The following is an 18,020-nucleotide window of genomic DNA, read 5'->3' as shown; positions in this document are numbered from 1 at the left end:
ACCCTGAAGTAGAATGGACCATATGTCATACAAAAAGTATATTCAAATGGTGCTTACAAGCTTTTCAATGTAGATGGCATGAGGATTAGCCCCATCAACACCAAGTTCTTTAAGAAGTACCATCCTTGAAGGGAGATGACACTCCTTAAGGCACGAGTATAAACTGCATGTCCACTCCTGGCCCCCAAGAGCATAAACTGTGTACGGCTAAAAAAAAGTGTCCGCTAGGTTGAAAACCTCGAAAGAGGTGGCCTATCCAAAATTCAGGACACAAAAAAAATAATAAAACACTCACCCCAGAACTACGTTGTGACTTAACCCTCTTTATTGAGGTACGTAGGCGCTTGGAATTTTATTCTGAGTTCAGTTGCACAAGTTTCAAAAAAATACATGTTCCCCCTCATATAAAAAATTCAGTCCTCAAGAGACTTTTAACTTCATAAATCTTCAAACTTGCACTAAGTGTTGGTGACTCAATGGGGGGAAACCCTATGAAGTATAAGCTCCTTTGACATAAATTAAATTCTTCAAATACACTAAGTCTTCATATTGGAGCTTTCAAGTTACCATATTGAAGCGTGCAAGTTCACGAAGTCTGATAATTGAAGTCTTTAGATGACCTATGTCTACTAGTTGAAGTCTTTAAATTCACCAAGTCTTAATGTTGGAGCTTTCAAAGTTACTATATTGAAGCCTACAAGTTCACGAAGTCTGATAGTTGAAGTATTCAGATAACCAATGTCTATAAGTTGAATTCATCAAATTCAGTAAGTATTCCTGTTGGAGCTTTCACCATACTGGATCCTGCAAGTTGAAGTCTTCATATGCTCTATGTCTATAAGTTGAAGTCATCAAATTCACTAAGTTTTTAAGTTGAAGTCTTTAAATTTACCATATCAAAGCATTTAAAGTCTGATAGCTGAAGTCTTCAAATGATCTATGACCTAAGTTGAAGTCTTTAAATTCACTAAGTCTTCATGTTAGAGTTTGTAAATTTACTGTACTAAAGCCGACAAGTTTGCAAGTTAAAGTCTTCATATGTTCTATGTCTATAAGTTGAAGTCTTCAAGTTAAAGTTTTCAAATCTGCCATGTTAAAGCCTTTAAAGTCTGAAAGTTGGAGTCATCAGGTGCTTTGATATATAAGTTAAAGTTTTTAAATCCTTCAAACCTTCTTGAGTTTACCTTTCTTAGGGCGGGGATAAGTAGTCACCCTATGCACCCTAAGATTACCATAAAATTTTCTGTTCTTATGGAGGGGATGAGTAGCCATCCTATGCACCATAAGATTACCATAAAGTTATCCTTTCTTATGAAAGGGACGAGTAGTTGTCCTATGCGTCGTAAGATTACCATAAAGTTACCCTTTTCTTGTAGAGGGGACGAATAACTGTCCCTATGCACCGTAAGATTACCGCAAAGTTATACTTTCTTATGGCGAGGATGAATAGTCATCCCTATACGCCATAAGATTACCATAAAGCTACCTTTTCCTTATGGCGAGGATGATTAGTCATCCCTGTGCACCATAAGATTACCATGAAGTTATCTTTGCTTATGGCAGAGACGAATAGTCATCCCTATGCATCGTAAGATTACCATAAAGTTACATTTTCTTGTGGCGGGGACGAGTATTCATCTATATGCACCGGAAGATTATCATAAAGTTACCTTTTTTTATGGCGGGGACGAGTAGTCATCCCTATGCGCCGTAAGATTACCATAATGTTACCTTTTCTTATGGCGGGGACGAGTAGTCATCCTATGCACTGTAAGATTACCATAAAGTTACCTTTTCTTATGGCGGAGACGAGTAGTTATCCCTATGCACCGTAAGAGTACCAGCAAGTTACCTTTTCTTATGGCGGGGACGATTAGTCATCCCTATACGCCATAAGATATCCATAAAGTTACATTTTTCTATGGTGGAGACGAGTAGTCATCCCTATGCGTCGTAAGATTACCTGCAAGTTACCTTTTCTTATGGTGGGGACGAGTAGTCATCTCTATGCGCCATAAGATTACCATAAAATTATCTTTTCTTATGCCGGGAACGAGTAGTCATCCCTATGCACTGTAAGATTATCATAAAGTTACCTTTTCTTATGGCAGGAATGAGTAGTCATCCATGTACGCTGTAAGATTACCATGAAATTACCTTTTCCTAGGGATATGACAAGTATCTATCTCTTTTCACCATAAAATAGTAAGCTTTGCATAAAAGACATTTTCTTGAACGAGACCTTGTCATTCACCTACAAAAAGAAAAAAAAGGAAACGAGAGGAAAAAGAAGGAATGCTCACCTAAATATGGTGAGTATCTAGATCGGCAAAGATGGATTAAATTACACACTTGAGTTTGCTTGCCTACCAAAAGTGTTGTAAATATTAGAGTTCTCTTTCCAACGGAAAAGGACACTCACAATTTCAACGTTCCCACGCCTAGATATGATTTGTCTCGTGAAGCCACGCAAACCTGAAATTAAAAACGTATCAGCATGCAGAGGCAACTTTAAAAAATAATCTAGGATAATTTTGAAGGTGTTAAATCATGAATCTTGGATATGTTATATATTTTTGAGTCTAGTTTTAAAAAAATCAAGCGGATCATGATTTCATTGCTCCTACTTTGAGATATGAAAGTTTCAATAAAGACGCGCAAATCTGAAATTTAAGCATAACAAAATTTAAAGTCAGATTCAAAATTTTGTCTAAAGTAATGCTGAAAGTTTTAAATCATGAATTTCTTATATTGTATATTTTTTGAGTCTAGTTTCGTAAAAATCAAGCAGTTCATGATTTCATCGTTTCTACTTTGAGATATTGAAATTTTAGTAAAGACGCGCAGATCTGAAATTTTCAGCATGACAGAATTTAAAGTCAACTTCAAAATTTTGTTTAAAATAATGTTAAAGGTATTAAATCATGAATTTTGGATATGTTATATATCTTTGAGTCTAGTTTCATAAAAAATCAAGTGTCGTATGATTTCATCATTCTTACATCAAGATATGAAAATTTTAGTAGAAGTATGCAGATCTGAAATTTTCTGCATGATAAAACTCAGGGCTAAATTCAAAAAATTATCAAGAATTATATTGAAGGAGTTTAATGTTAAATTTTGGATATGTTTTATATCTCAAAGTCTAGTTTTTGGAATATCAAATGGTTCATGATTTTGATATTCCTACAATGAGACATGAATTTTCTACCACTAAACTATTATGCTAAAAAAAAGTGACGAAAATAAGAGAAAAGTAGGAGGGAAAGAAATTACCTCAATATTATTGATGGCTTGGAAACCCCAAAATTGATACTGAAAAAGTGGGAACCTACATCCTTTTATAGAGTTGTAGGATGGATGTTTCATTCTCCAATACAAATTCAAATTGGATGTTGTTTCCTTCTTCCAAACAAATTCAAATGGGAAGAGTTCCCATCTCCAACACAAATTCAAATTGGAGTTTGTCTCCTTCTTCCATACAAATTCAAATTGGAAGAGTTTGCATCTCCAATACAAATTCAAATTGGAGGTTTTTTCCTTCTCCCATGAAAATTCAAATTGGAAGATTTTTCATCTCCAATATAAATTTAAATTGGAGGTTGTTTTCTTCTCCCATACAAATTCAAATTGGGAGTTGATTCCTTCTCCCAAACAAAATCAAATTGAAAAAATTTCCATCTCTAATATAAATTCAAATTGGATAATGTTTTCTTCTCCCATACATATTCAAATTAGAAGATTTTCCATCTCCAATACAAATTCAAGTTGGAGGTTGTTTTCTTCTCCCATATAAATTCAAATTGAGAGTTGTTTCTTTTTCCCATACAAATTTAAATTGGAGGTTGTTTTCTTCTCCAATAAATATTTAAATTGGAAGAATTTTATTCTTGGTTATTTAAGACGGTAAAATATTTTTTAAAATTTATTTGAAATTGGATATCATGCCTAAATAATCATACTTCAAGTCTAGTCTCTAAAGTATGCACTCAACCATGAAGCAGGGGGCAATTTGTATGTAACGAAATTTTGTCAAATTTAAATCCATAAGAAATTCGAATTATATTAAATTCAAAATATATTAATCTCAAATAAATATTGTGGATTAATATAATTGAATTAATTAGTTAAGTTCAAACATATATGAACTTAATTAAAGTCCAACCTCAATTGGGTTATACCGTTAAATTGGGCTACAAATGATTAAGCCCACTTTAGCAAGTCTAAGATGTAATCATATTAATTTGGACTATAAATGACTAAGCCCACTTTAGCAAACCCAAGATGTCATCATATTCTAGAGGCACAATTTGGCGCCATGTGTCGAATGACGTAGCATGTCCAGTCAAGTGAAGGAGTCAATAGGACTATGCCACATGCCAAAATGATGCAGCTGGCCTAGTGAATTAAAAACCCATAAAAAGGTGTCATATCACTTAAATCTGATTGGTCAAAGGAATTTCATATTTATCAAGACCATGTTACTTAAATCTGATTGGTCAAAGAAAGTTCATATTTATCATGACCCTTTACTTCCTACAACTATAAATAGGGGTCTCATAATTCAGAAAAGGGACCAATAATTCTAGCAAAAAGCAAGAGTGAGCTCATGGATAAAACACAGCAGATTTCTCTACAAATTCAAGAATTCAAGATCAGTTCATCAAGCTTCAAGATCAAGACTTCAAGACTCAAGAACAAGCTCAAGCTTCAAGATCAAGACTTCAATATTCAAGAACAAGCTCAAAGGCCCTTGAATTCAAGTACAAGTCGAGATCAAGTTCATCAATCTACAAATCAAGTTCAAGTTCAAGATCAAGACCGCAAGATTCAAGAACAAGCTACAAAGCCCTTGGATTCAAGCACAAGTCAAGATCAAATCCATCAAGTTCAAGTTCAAGTTTAAGATCAAGCTCGAAGCCATTGAAATTACAGTTGAAAAGGCAAACCAGTGGATTCATAGAGATTGTAACACTCACGTTAAAATTAATAAATTAATTATTGTAGTATTTTTCTTATCTCGATTATTTATTTTCGATCGTAAAAAATTTATTGTCCAACAATTACATATAATAATAGAGAATAGTTCTAAAAATTAAACGTGGGATAAAAGAAATTATAGCCAATCAATAGCACATACAAGCTGACAATGTTTCAAATATTGAAAGCATTTATGGTGGATTTGCAAGATTAAATTGTGTGATTAACTAATTCATTACTTTCCCATCCCGAATTAATAGTAACTTAAGTTAAACTTGATCATCCAACATAACGGTTGCTTAAGAAATTCAAAATTAGAATTAAACTTAAGAATAGAACGAAGTAGATGAATTTAGGGTGACATGTCGATGAAGGTGTAAGGAATGGGTAAAAAGTCCTTAGGTATACAGGTTAATTAATGGTGCAAGGGGTGTGGAGGGAGGGGGGAGAGGAGCAGGTCATTAATGAATTTTTTTTATTTAATTTTGGAATTGTTAAAATGAAGAGCAATGTGAAGCCAAAGGTGATTCTAGGAGTATTATAAAGCCTATAGATGGATGAAGGATATTTTTGTATGATCTGAATAGAAAATGACAATTTAGGTTACTTTTGTATTTAATATAAAAAAATATGTTATTCATGTTATAAATATATTACCATATTTAGTGAATGTCTACTTACCATATATAGTGAATGTTTACTTTACCATATATAGTGAATGTCTATTTATGGAAAGTTAGAAACCCCAAGGTTAGTTTTCCCCTATAAATAAAGGGTTTTTCCTTCATTGTAATTAACTCCATCAAGAATTCCTTATGAGAAATTAAGAAGTCTCCTCTCTTCTCTCTCTATTCTTGTTGTATTTACTTTATATTTCATAACACGTTATCAGCATGAGACTCTGTCAAATAAGGTGAGATTATAAATCAAAAGGTAATTTCAAGGTTAGTAATTCCTTAATGTTATTTGTCTTTTTCTACTAATGATATAATTATTATTGGATTTGAGGAAAAATAATTGGTTTGGAATCACTTATGCTTTAAATTTGTTCATGAAGAACAATATTGTTAAAACATATGATGATGAATTTAAGTCTCATCTCATTAAGAGGGTAAGACATTGGGTTAAAATTCCAATGCACCATGATGATAAGATGTTGGGTTCAAGTCCCATCGAGTTATAGCCTAAGACACCTTTATATGGATAAGATGTTGATTTTGAATCTCAATGCACTATATTGATGATATTATGATGGCTAAGGCAAAATAATAAGTATTTGATTCAAAGTCATGAAATCTGACCCATTGAATATGCTCTATTTCATGAAGTGAATGTTGTAGCACTATATGATAAGTCTGAAATATGACAACTTACGTCATTCTTGAAATGGATATAGTAGCATTGCATAATATGTCTGAAAGAAGACAAGTGATTGAACGCATGAATATACGCATGGAGGGACAATATGATAATGATCATCAAAAGTGATGATATTTTCACATCCATATTATGATCATAAGATATGTTAGAAAAAAATTCTTTAGATCATATGTATGTCTCGATTTTCTCCTGAAGTAGCAATATCATGAAAAAGGTTATAAACCATTAAAATTTGATAGACTTAAGGCACGATTATATTCCACTCTTGGAGAATGAAAATTTTGATTGTTTGAAGTACATATCCATTCCTTAGGGTGAATGCGATAATATTTAGTAAAGTTTATTAATACAAACGTGCACTTGATTGTGATGATAACATAACTCACCTCCGAATGAGGCAGAATAACTGATAAGAGTTATTTTGAAATCTACTTGTCAAGTAGTACATTCGAAAATTTACTTATGTCAAAGTAAATCTGAAATTTACTAAAACAAAAAGCACATATCATAGTAAAGTTGGAGTTTACTAGAATAAAAATTCATAAATTGACATGAACGATTGCTAAATTGCGAAAAATGTGCATATTGAGTATTGACATATGTTGAAGAAATAAAAGATTCTTAGAGAATTATTTATGTTACTTGTTCTCATGATAAATTGGTTGGACCAACTAATGTTGGGATTTGATCCCTCAAAATCTGAAAGGTATAAAAGGTGAATATGAGCTCGTTCATCAGTCATGCGATCTATTAAGATGCATCGATATAAGATGATCACTTGTACGTTTCTTGTCAACCTGCAGTTTGTCATTAATAAAGGTGTTTGTTCAATAAAATTGAGTTAAAAGCATAACTTTCAGATTGTCCAATCAAGACAATCCATCTTGATGATGATGGTTTGACATTGGATGCCTTTGATAAACAACTAAACCATTGCTAATAAGAACAAAGTTTCATGTGTTGCTCTGAAATATGATATGTTGCGTACAATAGCACTTGTATGCATTAGACCAATAAATTATGATTATTTCTTTCCTCCCAATTGGTTCAAGGTCAGGAACCAACTATTCCATCTAATAGTTTTGATGTGCGATATACAAGTAATGACTATACCATGATGCACGAAGATAGATTCCTCAAAGAAGATGGAGGATGTATGTTAGTTTTCCTAACATAAGGGGGAGATTATAAGCAGCTAAGAAATATGTGAGGAATTATCATCAAATCCTCATTCAAAAGACAATTCAAGTCAAATGTCGAAAGCATTTCATATTTAAGCTGCAAGTGCTCTTATTTTGTATCAATAAAGGACAAAGTCTATGCATGCGTGAAGCGTGGTAAACAAATCGGTTCCAAATGAAATAATCTTTAAAAAGGATAACGAGCAAACAATCATAGTTAGAAGACAATGTGCTCTTGAAGAGCCTATGACATAACACTTTATGAAACCTTATGAGAGGTACAGGTACTTGAAAATAATGAAGTGATGACATCTCAAAATGTTATGTCACATTGTGAATCGATACAAAATGATATATCATTAATGATATCTTTGATACAATATTGACGCAATATTGTGAAAGATTACGAGGATCTGAATTCTACGTTTATTTAAACATGCTGACGTAGAAATATTTATCAAGTGACATGAAAGGATACATTTTGGTAAGCGTAAAACTTATTTGATTTGCAATCCAGACACTTGAAGATGTAACACATGAAATACTGAATACTGTCACTTGACAAAAATCTATATAAAAAATCCTAAAGGATCAAAATGCTTGAAGCATATAAAGTTTCTGGGAAACTTGTTCATTATCCTTATAAGGGATAAATTGATGGTTTGAAAGTCATTGAAACTCTTAGAGAGTTTTCAAAAATAATAAGATTATTTGCTGAAATGAGAAACATACCGAATTGGATTGGTCCTAAAGTACCATATCTTAGTCCAATTGGTGCACTAATGTATCTTGCAAATACTACAAGACCTGATATAGGCTTTTCGGTTAATTTGCTAGCAAGATATAGTTCTGCTCTTACTAAGAGACATTGAAATGGGATAAAAGACATGATCTTATTTTATTCTAAAGATTGTAGTCCCGATTTTGTTGATTATGCTAATGTTGGGTATTTATTGAACCCACATAATCTCGGTCTCAAACATGGAATGTGTTCACATGTGGGGACTGCTATATTTTGGAGATATACAAAATAGTTTATCGTAGCCACCCCATCAAACCATGTTGAGATAATAGTTATTCATGAAACAAGCTGAGAATGAGTATGGTTGAGATTCATACTACATCTCATTCGAGAAAAATGTGGTGTGAAATGTGACAATTTACCTACAATTTTATACGGAGATAATGCAACATGCATAGCACATCTTAAGGGAGGATTCATAAAAGGAGATAGAACGAAGCACACTTCATCAAAAATTTTCTACATACATGAGCTCCAAAGAATGGTGATACTAACATACAATAGATTCGTTCAAGTGACAGTGAGGCTGATTTATTAATCAAGTCTCCTTCAATTGCAACTTTCAAGAAGGTGGTGCACAAGATCTGGATGCAAAGGCTCAAAAATGTTCTCATTAGGGGGAGTTAATATGCGTTGTAATCTTTTTCTCTTACGAAGTTTTGTCCCACTGGATTTTCCTTGTAAGGTTTTTTATGAGACAGTCTATATGCGTATTGTTAGAAATGTGTACTCTTTTTTCTTCACTGAAATTTTTTTCCCACGGGGTTTTTTCTCCTAAGGTTTTAATGAGACACATTACCTATCAATTAGACATTCAAGAGGCAGTGCTATAAATATATTACCATATATAGTAAATGTCTACTTATCATACATAGTGAATATCTACTTTATCATATATAGTGAATATCTATTTATGAAAAAGTTAGAAACCTCAAGATTAGTTTTCCCTTACAAATAAAGAATTTTCCTTTATTGTAATTAACTCCAAGAATTTCTAATGAAAAATAAGGAGTCCTCTCTTCTCTCTCTATTCTCCTTATATTTACTTTATATTTCATAACAAATCAATTTTATTTTTTATTTTAAAAAGGAAAAAAAAAAAAAAAAAAAAAAAAACAGTAGTATTAATAATAGCAATACCCTTCATTCACCGTAACGCAAAACCTAGAGAGAGAGAACACATTACAACGACACTAATACAATCAGTTATAAACAAGGTTAACAAAAGGTTTGAAACCCAAATTAGTATGCATAAAGTAACCATGATAATGAAATATTCAAAGTGCGCGAACACCCCCGTTATTAAGAGAAAGTGTATCAGCCATGTTCCAACACGGACGAATAAGCTGCAAAACTGCATAAAGTACAATACGAATTTTGGATAAGTATTGCTTAGAAATGAAGTTTGGATAAAGCTTCAAAGAGGAACAACATAGTGCAATCTAGCTCTCTGCATCTGAGTGAGAAACTACATCTGACAGATAAGGACATGAATGCATATTGTTTCCTTAAGAGTTCAAAAAGAAGTTAACAAAGAACTTTCAGAACGAAACGCCATAGGGAACCCTTGAACTCAAAGCTTCATTATCACCTAACAACCTTGTCTTTTAAGCTACTATTTCATACCCAAAGTCCCAATTCATCAGTCTTTTTTTCTCTCATATAATCTATTCTAAAGGACAAAAAAAATTAAATTGATTACCATAGAAAGACTCTTCTCAGGAGCTCTAGGCTTGTGCCCCCTCCACTTGGAAACTAATCTTTTCATATGGGATCTGTTCAAACGCCAATTGGAATAAGAAGTTCAGCATTGCTCGAGACATCATGCGGATATTTGCTGCAAGAATTACAGGCACGTTCTCTTTTATAGTGTGAATCATAATGTTACTAAGTGCATTTGTGGATTAAAGGAACTCTTATTTGTTTGGTAAGACAGATAATTTGGGATGAAGTTGGAGAAGATCAGTTTGAGAGAGAAAAAGTTTTAGTGGACATTGAACAGGAGTGCCTGGACGTTTACAGAAGGAAGGTTGACAATGCAAACATCTCCAGAGCTCGACTGCATCAAGAATTGGCAGATTCAGAGGCTGAGTTCACCCATCTCCTTCTGCTACTGGATGAAAGATCACTCCCTGGAAGGGTAACTTTCTGAATTCCCTTGTTCAGCATGCTAAAAGAAATTGTCTTACTAGTAGGAAGCTCTAAAACCAAGGATATGATGCTTAGAGGGTGAGATACCTCTACATGCTTGCAAATATATAGCAGGGTAATGAATCTATATATAAATGTCATCAGCAAAACTGAAGCAGTGAGATATATTTAAAAATTGTGCTATATATTTCTTGCTATGACTATTTGAGTAATTCACAGATAAAAGAGCTAGTACATCAGGTTCGACCCTCGTGATGCATTTCCTTACCCACTCCTAGTAACATGTACTAACATATTATCGTCAAATTAAAAAGTGAGTTTTCAGTAACTGTGCTAAACTTACCTTGGTAATTTCATCTCATCAAGTTGGTACAGAATCAAGAATGCTAACAAAACTAAAATCATACAAATATTCAAAAAAAGGAGGACAGACGTACAGTCAAAGGAATGAATGAAAATGTATATCAGCTGATCATGACCAACAAACTCTAAATCCATGCAATGTAGCTTGCTTCTAGTGGCTTAATGGACATCAACTCGTAAAGTATCCCACTGAATATGTATATATTGACAAGTTCATGGTAAAAGGTTGACCAGTCTAAAACCCAACATCAGTGCGACAACAGATCGCCTTCCCCTTCGTTCCCTAACAAGGAGTGAGCACATATACACAGAGTAATACTATCTCTTAGCATCATGACACGGCTATGACAGGATGTCAGTTAGATCAATGATCTGAGTGGACATACATGAATCCTTGGATTTCCTTTTTAAAATATTGAAACATCTCATTGGATCTTTTGCATAAGAAATACTCAGTGATTCAACTTACATAAAGAGGAGTGAATTTGTATTCGGCAGCCAGAAAGGATAACTGGAACACTAAAAGAACAGCTAGAGTCGATCACACCTGCTCTGAGAGAGATTCGAATTAGAAAAGAAGAAAGGGTGAAACAATTCAGAGCTGTACAAGGACAAATTCAGAAGATTTCTGCTGAAATAGAAGGTCGATCAGAGTATAATGATTCATCATTAAATGTTATAATAAATGGGAATGATCTATCACTAAAGAAACTAGAGGAGTACCAAAACGAGCTTCAACGGCTTCAAAATGAGAAGGTGCGTATGAGATACTTAACCTTTGTGCCTGGTACTATAGCTAAGATGCCAGCTGAAAGGTTTTGAAATTTCTTGTTTACCCCTCTATCTTCTTCCCTTTTTTTTCCTTTTACTATTCTGTTCTTGTATCAAAGATTGAGAGACTTAAAAAGGTTGAAAACTACATTAGCATGATCCGGAGCTTAGCAACAATGCTGGGAACAGATTCTTCTTTGATAATTACAAAGGTTCACCCAAGCCTTAATGAGTTATCTGGACTGTCGAAAAACATTAGTGACAGTATATTGGAAAAACTTGGCAGCACAGTTCAGTCACTAGAAGCAGATAAGAAAACACGGCTTGAAAAGGTAATCTCATCAACTCTCCACATTCCTTATCTAAAAACAAGTATGCACTAATCAGTTCATGTAGTCAAAAACTCATGAAAATTGCAGATTTAGTATTAGGAGGCCACTGCTAAGCAAATTGCAAAAGAAACATAATTCAAGTAGGGAGAATTCTGTCCTTTTATTTGTTTCGAAAGTACTGACAAAAGGATCAATATAAACCAGTAAAATCAGAAAAATTAATGTCCTCACTGTGCTGTGCATATTTGTAGCTTCACCAACTAGGAAAAGCATTGACAAACTTGTGGAATCTCATGCACACATCCCAGAAAGACCGTGTAAGGTTCTCCAATGTCACTGCTTTGATATCATTGTCATCAGAAGAAATCTCCACTCCTAGAAGCCTTACTCTGGACATAATACAGCAGGTCAGTGTCTTTATCTATCTATATCTATAATCTATAATCTATATCTATAATATATTAAAAGTGTGAAGAGCGAAATATTGTTTGAACTTTTTGCCCTTCATTAAAAGTCTTTTCTTTATACAAAATTGTCTTTTCACTATTTTTTCCAAATATTTAAGAGTTGAAAATTAATTATAAAATGTTTCCATGATAAGAAACTAACCTAAAATAAACCAAGCTCTTAACTAATACACCTTTGCCACGTTTCTTTCCCCCCGAAGTTAGCCTAATCCAACGAAAAATCTCTACTAAATCCACCGTCCCAAACTATCCAACCAACATATCTGTGCTAACACACAAAAATAAAATTTTAATTAATCCTAAACTCTAACTACTCCTTCCTCATGTCACCTAAACTTCCCAATACTGCTACCATAAAACCATTAACCCCACTCACATTTTCTAGCAAACCTACCACTACTACCAAATTACTCCCTCGCGTAAAAATTCCAAAACAGCCACCAAATTACTCCCTCAAGCTAACCATTCCAAAACAGCCACCAAACAACTCCCTCACATCCTAGCTATTTTGAGGGTTTTTCACATTTTCAAGGTCGTGATCTTAGGATGATAGCTAGTGATGATTCATCAATCATTTGAAACTTTTGGAGGTAAAATATATATGTGCTTAAACTAAAATATATGTTTATGTTTACATTATTCTATTAAAGTGTGACGGATCTTTGAAAAGTGATTTGAATATTTTACACTTCATTAAAAATCTTCGCAATAGACAAAAGCATTTAACTTTAAATAATCAAACATTACACGTGTGAGGCACGTGGGATTACACTAGTAACTATAAATAATTTATCCTCCAGTGCTACAAGGTAAGAGATTTGACAAAAAAAATTTAAACTTCCAAGGCTGAGACAGAAGTCAGGAGACTGGATCAGCTAAAAGCAAGCAAGATGAAAGAGCTTTTCCATAGAAAACAAATAGATCTTGAGGAGATCTGCAAGCGATCCCACATGGAAATTCCCTCACGGCTAGAGATGGAAAGTATTATGAATCTAATGAACTCTGGTTGGTTCAATTTTAAGTAGTCTTTTTAATTATTAAGATGACATACTGTTTTTGAAATTGAAACTGACCAAAACCTCCAAAAGGGGAGATTGACCATGCTGATCTCCTCACAAGCATGAATAAACATATAACACAAGCACAAGAAGAGGCATCTAGCAGGAAGGCTATAATGGAGAAGGTAGAAAAATGGATATTAGCCCGTGATGAGGAGCGATGGTTGGAAGAATATAGCAGGGTCAGTTCCTTCACCTATAAGATTTAGTAGCCCATTCACCTTTTTTCATCACCTGTGTTCATCTTATCCACCCTTATTTTCAGGATGACAACCGGTATTCTGTGAGCAGAGGTGCTCACAAGAACTTGAGAAGAGCAGAACGGGCCAGAGTCATGGTTAGCAAAATACCAGGTATCAAAATATTTCTTCCAATGGCTTGCCATCACCAAAATTGATCTAGTAATGAGGAGCCATAAAGCCTTATAATGACTTAAAACTACCTGTTATATGAAAAGATGACTAAATCAATTAACCAAATTGTGCTTCTACAATTGACTGATGCAATATGTGTTATCAAGTAAAAGCGAAAACTTGATTAGTGTCTTTTTTTTTTTTTTGAGAAATGGTAACTTAAAACTTGATTAGAGTCTTCATCAAGCAACAACAACAACATAGCCAATGTAAGAGTCTTCATCAAGGATTTGTTCATTTGTTGTCTTTTTTATTTATTTGCAGCTTTGGTGGATATACTGATAGCTAAGACTAAAAGCTGGGAAGAAGAAAGAAAGAAACCTTTTCTATATGATGAGGTAAGAACTTACCAAGTCCACCCTAAATAAAATACTTTCATTGGTTAATAGAAAGAATTACTCGCAGTTATAGCAAGTATTGGGCTAGTGTCTGACTTGTAGTTATCCATGGTCTCTTTTAAGTTTTCATCCCTTTGGACAATACATAAGCTAATGCTGATAGTATAAAACACCTTGACAGTTCAGTAACATCTTGAACTCTAGTCTACTTCATCAATTATATAAATGCTTTTGCATACGTAAAAAGGGAGAGGTAGGGGATCTTTTATCTGATGAGAATATAGACAATCCTTTCGGTAGAGACCAAGAAAAAATAAGAATCATTGGAAAAAGTAACAAAAGTAGAATCAAACATTAGCATCTTAATGAACTAACTGTAAACCACATTAACCATGTTGGGATCAAAAGAAATAACAAAGTTATTTGGTCAGAAACTTGCAATGCAATGAAAAGACTGCAGAATTAGTCGAATCTGTTTTCAGAAAAAAAGGTGAAATAAGAGATGATGATACTAGCTGCACCTATTTATAGGCAAATTGATCAACAGAACAAAACATCATCTTAACTCTTAAGACTCAAGTGCTACTCGAGAGGACCAGCAACAAGAAGCCATAGAAAGAGATGACACTAACAATATTGCCCTTTGATTTAGTGTTGCAACCAGAGACATAGGGAAGGCAGAGGAATCTTTTCCTTACGTTGAACTAGATGAAGGTTAGCAAACAGAATTAAAGTGACCTGGACATATTCTAATTGCGGGGGATAGCTGAATGCAACAGAATTGAACTCTGATAAAACAACTAAAGTAGAACACCATTAGGCCCTCCGATTATGGACTAATTCAGTTATTACCCAGTCATCTCTTACATACCAGAAGTGCCTAATCCCCAGGTACCGCTGTTTGCAATGTTGGAAGAGTATAATTTGCTAAGGAAAGAAAGAGATGAAGAGAAACAAAGACAACGGGTAAGTCCCACGACACATATAAAGAGTTTCCTTTTTATTCACAGTTTCACTTTTCTCTGCCTCTATGTATATTATTTAACTTCCAATCTTTTCAACAACAAGAAAATTTCAATCCCAAGCTAAGTTGGAACATTTCCAGTCTATCCAACATTCACATAAGATAAATTAACAATGAATACCTCAACTTAATCATTACCTCCTTTTACAAGACATAATGTTGTTCTTGCAGGAAATGAAGAAAACGCAGAATCAGGTGCCGGTTGGGCAAGAAAATCTCTTTGTCCTAAGGCCAAGCACCAGCAGCAAACGTCTTTCAGATAGAAGCCTAAATGGAGGGTTCAACAATGGTACACCTGTGAATAGAAAGTTTTCTTTGGGTATACAACAGCTGGGATCAACTCCCAGTAACACACCACGTCAAAGCATTTCTTTGTTAAAGGAAGCAAAGAAAGACCACTACACAAAAATCCTCTCCCATAGTCGCTTTGTTTTTCATCCCGGAGATGATTCAGCTTCAGTATTATCATCATTTTCAGGCCCTTTTTCACCTTAGAGTTTGTGTGTGTTAGATCTTGAATTTATTTGAGTTCACTAATTTGATAAATTCAGATAACTCCTTAATAGGAAGCTAAAATCATGCAAAAAGACAATTTACATTGTCTAGGCTTTCTACAACTGTGTCACCTTATTCAAAAGGACACAAATAGAGAGCGTGGGGCAGTTTTCTGGGAGTATGTACAAATAAAAAACCAAGTAGAGTGTCTTGTTTCCTGGTTACAAGCATCAATACATTCACTCTTTGTTTGTTTTTGCTCAAAGGCTACTTTGTTAATCTCGTTATGCATATTTCTTAGAGCAAGTACATAAAAATGATCTTACACAATACACATCATACAAGGGGAATACTGCAGTTTGGTGTCTTTGCCATGAGATCTTTTCAGAAAGATCACAAAAGCTTGTATCTTATAATCAGCAGCATATGTATTAACGAACAACCTGCCTTCTTTGGATGATTTAACTTTGAACACATAAAAAGTAAAGTAAGACAAATTTTTATTCGTTGATCATTGCTGAAGTGGAGTTGTTTACATGACTAATTTGCAAAATTTATAACATTTTCACCAGCATTAGGGAGACTTAAGTCAGGCAAACAGCTATCGTATGCAAATGGATTAAACTGCAATCATTCATCAAATAAAGAAAGCAATTAAAACATTTCGTTCTTTAGCCTTACAAAAGATCAACTTAGTCTTGACCTTTGCTTTAAAAGACAAGCACCACATCTAGGTAATAATGATGGCTACAGGCTTTCTTTATCGTTCCAGAAGTTCGATTATTCCATGGGGAAGTGCATGATAGAACAAAAAGTTACAAAGGTAAAACATGGCAGCATCCAATCCAGAATGTCTATTGTTGAATGAATTAATGGGTTACGTAGACGTCTTTAGAGTACTAACATGAACCTCATTTTACAAGGAATTCGTTCTACTTTCAGATTCTGATGCTCATGTATGGATCATTATGTTAATGAACGCATGGTATAATTATCCAATGAAATCAAAAAGCTGATTGTATTAAATCCATTTAGTGAACCATCACATGGGCAGTTTATTTCCTGGCAATGCATAATCATAAATCTAGGGAAAATAATCATTTTTTTTCAAATTACAATACTCTGAATATGAATAACCGTTTCTCATAACCATTCAACACCGAGTTTTAAGTGCAATTATGAAAGAATGCCTCAATTCTTCGAGTTCCAGAAGGAAGTGGCTTGTCTTTTGATAATCGACGACGACTTTGAACCTTGGGAGATGGATCGGACGGCTGTGAAGGCGGCATGGGAAGCGAATCGAGAAGGAAATTGCTTGTAGGTTGATGCCTTTTAACGGCAACTCTTAAATGCTCGAGCTTCATGGTTTTTCTGTTCTTCTCCAACGCGACTTGGGCAGATTTTTCTGCTAAGGATTCGAGAAAAAGCTCAGTGGAACTAGCGATGAGATGTAGGGCTTCTGAGTTTACCTTCTTGATGTCCTGGTCCAATTTCATGATTTTCTTCAATCGGCTTACCGGAAGCTGGAGTTGGTGGGACTCTCCGGCGACAGCGACGGCGGCGATGGAGTTTCCTTCTTGATCCTCTCGGGCCATTGTGTCCACAACTCTGCTCAGTGAAGTCGACATTGACTTTTAAGGCTTTCTGAATTTAGCGGGAATAAGTTTTTGCATTGGCGCCCATCGAGGTGTCAGGAATATGAGTGGATTACATTTGTGCCATTTGAGGCTTAAAATTTATTATAAATTAAATATATAACGATATGTTTAGTGGTCACAAGTTTTTTCAAAATTTTCTAAACAAAATTTTCTAAAATCTCAACTTATGATCTTTAAAGTTACATTCAATTGGTGATAGAGAAATTATGCAGATACATGTTATTTATTATTAAATTAATTTACTTGTTTTAGGAGATATAGCGGCCTAAATAGCATTAATGTAGCAGTTCTAACTAATTAAGGTAAAAACAGAATAATATCTCACGTTATAAGGTAATTAGTTTGTTATTCCACCTTTTAAACAAAATCAGTTTTCATATAGAAAAAAAATTAAAACAATTTTTTTTCGTGATCTTGTTTGAGGTAATTGCAATGAATATTTTAGTATTATTACATTATTCCGGCATTTGGATTAACGATACAAAGTACGAAGGCTATAAGAGCGATGGAATCGTTGTTAGTGAACATGTGACATGAAAAGTCGATTTCGACAATTGCGATAGAACTGAAAATTGACAAAAACCAAAAAAAATTGAGGCTCGACACA

General features: G+C 34.1%; 2 protein-coding genes across 2 annotated transcripts; one reads left to right on the top strand and one right to left on the bottom strand.

Moving 5' to 3' along the window:
- Positions 1 to 9,768: 9,768 nt before the first annotated feature.
- Positions 9,769 to 16,020, top strand: LOC107848220 (65-kDa microtubule-associated protein 8). The gene is made up of 11 exons (XM_016692927.2): positions 9,769 to 10,195; positions 10,280 to 10,483; positions 11,356 to 11,613; positions 11,748 to 11,960; positions 12,212 to 12,367; positions 13,273 to 13,432; positions 13,516 to 13,667; positions 13,751 to 13,838; positions 14,163 to 14,236; positions 15,128 to 15,202; positions 15,432 to 16,020. The coding sequence occupies exons 1-11, from the start codon at positions 10,112 to 10,114 to the stop codon at positions 15,753 to 15,755; spliced, it is 1,788 nt and encodes a 595-aa protein (XP_016548413.1). The 5' UTR covers positions 9,769 to 10,111; the 3' UTR covers positions 15,756 to 16,020.
- Positions 16,021 to 16,754: 734 nt separating this feature from the next.
- Positions 16,755 to 17,594, bottom strand: LOC107846852 (chromatin accessibility complex protein 1). Its single transcript, XM_016691124.2, has one exon. It carries the CDS (start codon positions 17,381 to 17,383, stop codon positions 16,922 to 16,924), a length of 462 nt encoding a protein of 153 aa, XP_016546610.1. The 5' UTR covers positions 17,384 to 17,594; the 3' UTR covers positions 16,755 to 16,921.
- Between the last annotated feature and the right edge of the window lie 426 nt (positions 17,595 to 18,020).

The sequence above is a fragment of the Capsicum annuum genome, chromosome 11 (genome assembly GCF_002878395.1).
Source record: "Capsicum annuum cultivar UCD-10X-F1 chromosome 11, UCD10Xv1.1, whole genome shotgun sequence".
Classification (NCBI taxonomy): domain Eukaryota; kingdom Viridiplantae; phylum Streptophyta; class Magnoliopsida; order Solanales; family Solanaceae; genus Capsicum; species Capsicum annuum.
This window is presented reverse-complemented; position numbering and strand designations above follow the sequence as displayed.

Coding starts and splice junctions, on each gene's coding strand:
- LOC107848220 (XM_016692927.2), top strand. CDS start 10,112: ATGGGATCTGTTCAAACGCCAATTGGAATAAGAAGTTCAGCATTGCTC. Junction 11,961..12,211: donor AGAAAACACGGCTTGAAAAG/GTAATCTCATCA, acceptor GCATATTTGTAG/CTTCACCAACTAGGAAAAGC. Junction 12,368..13,272: donor CTCTGGACATAATACAGCAG/GTCAGTGTCTTT, acceptor TAAACTTCCAAG/GCTGAGACAGAAGTCAGGAG.
- LOC107846852 (XM_016691124.2), bottom strand. CDS start 17,383: ATGTCGACTTCACTGAGCAGAGTTGTGGACACAATGGCCCGAGAGGAT.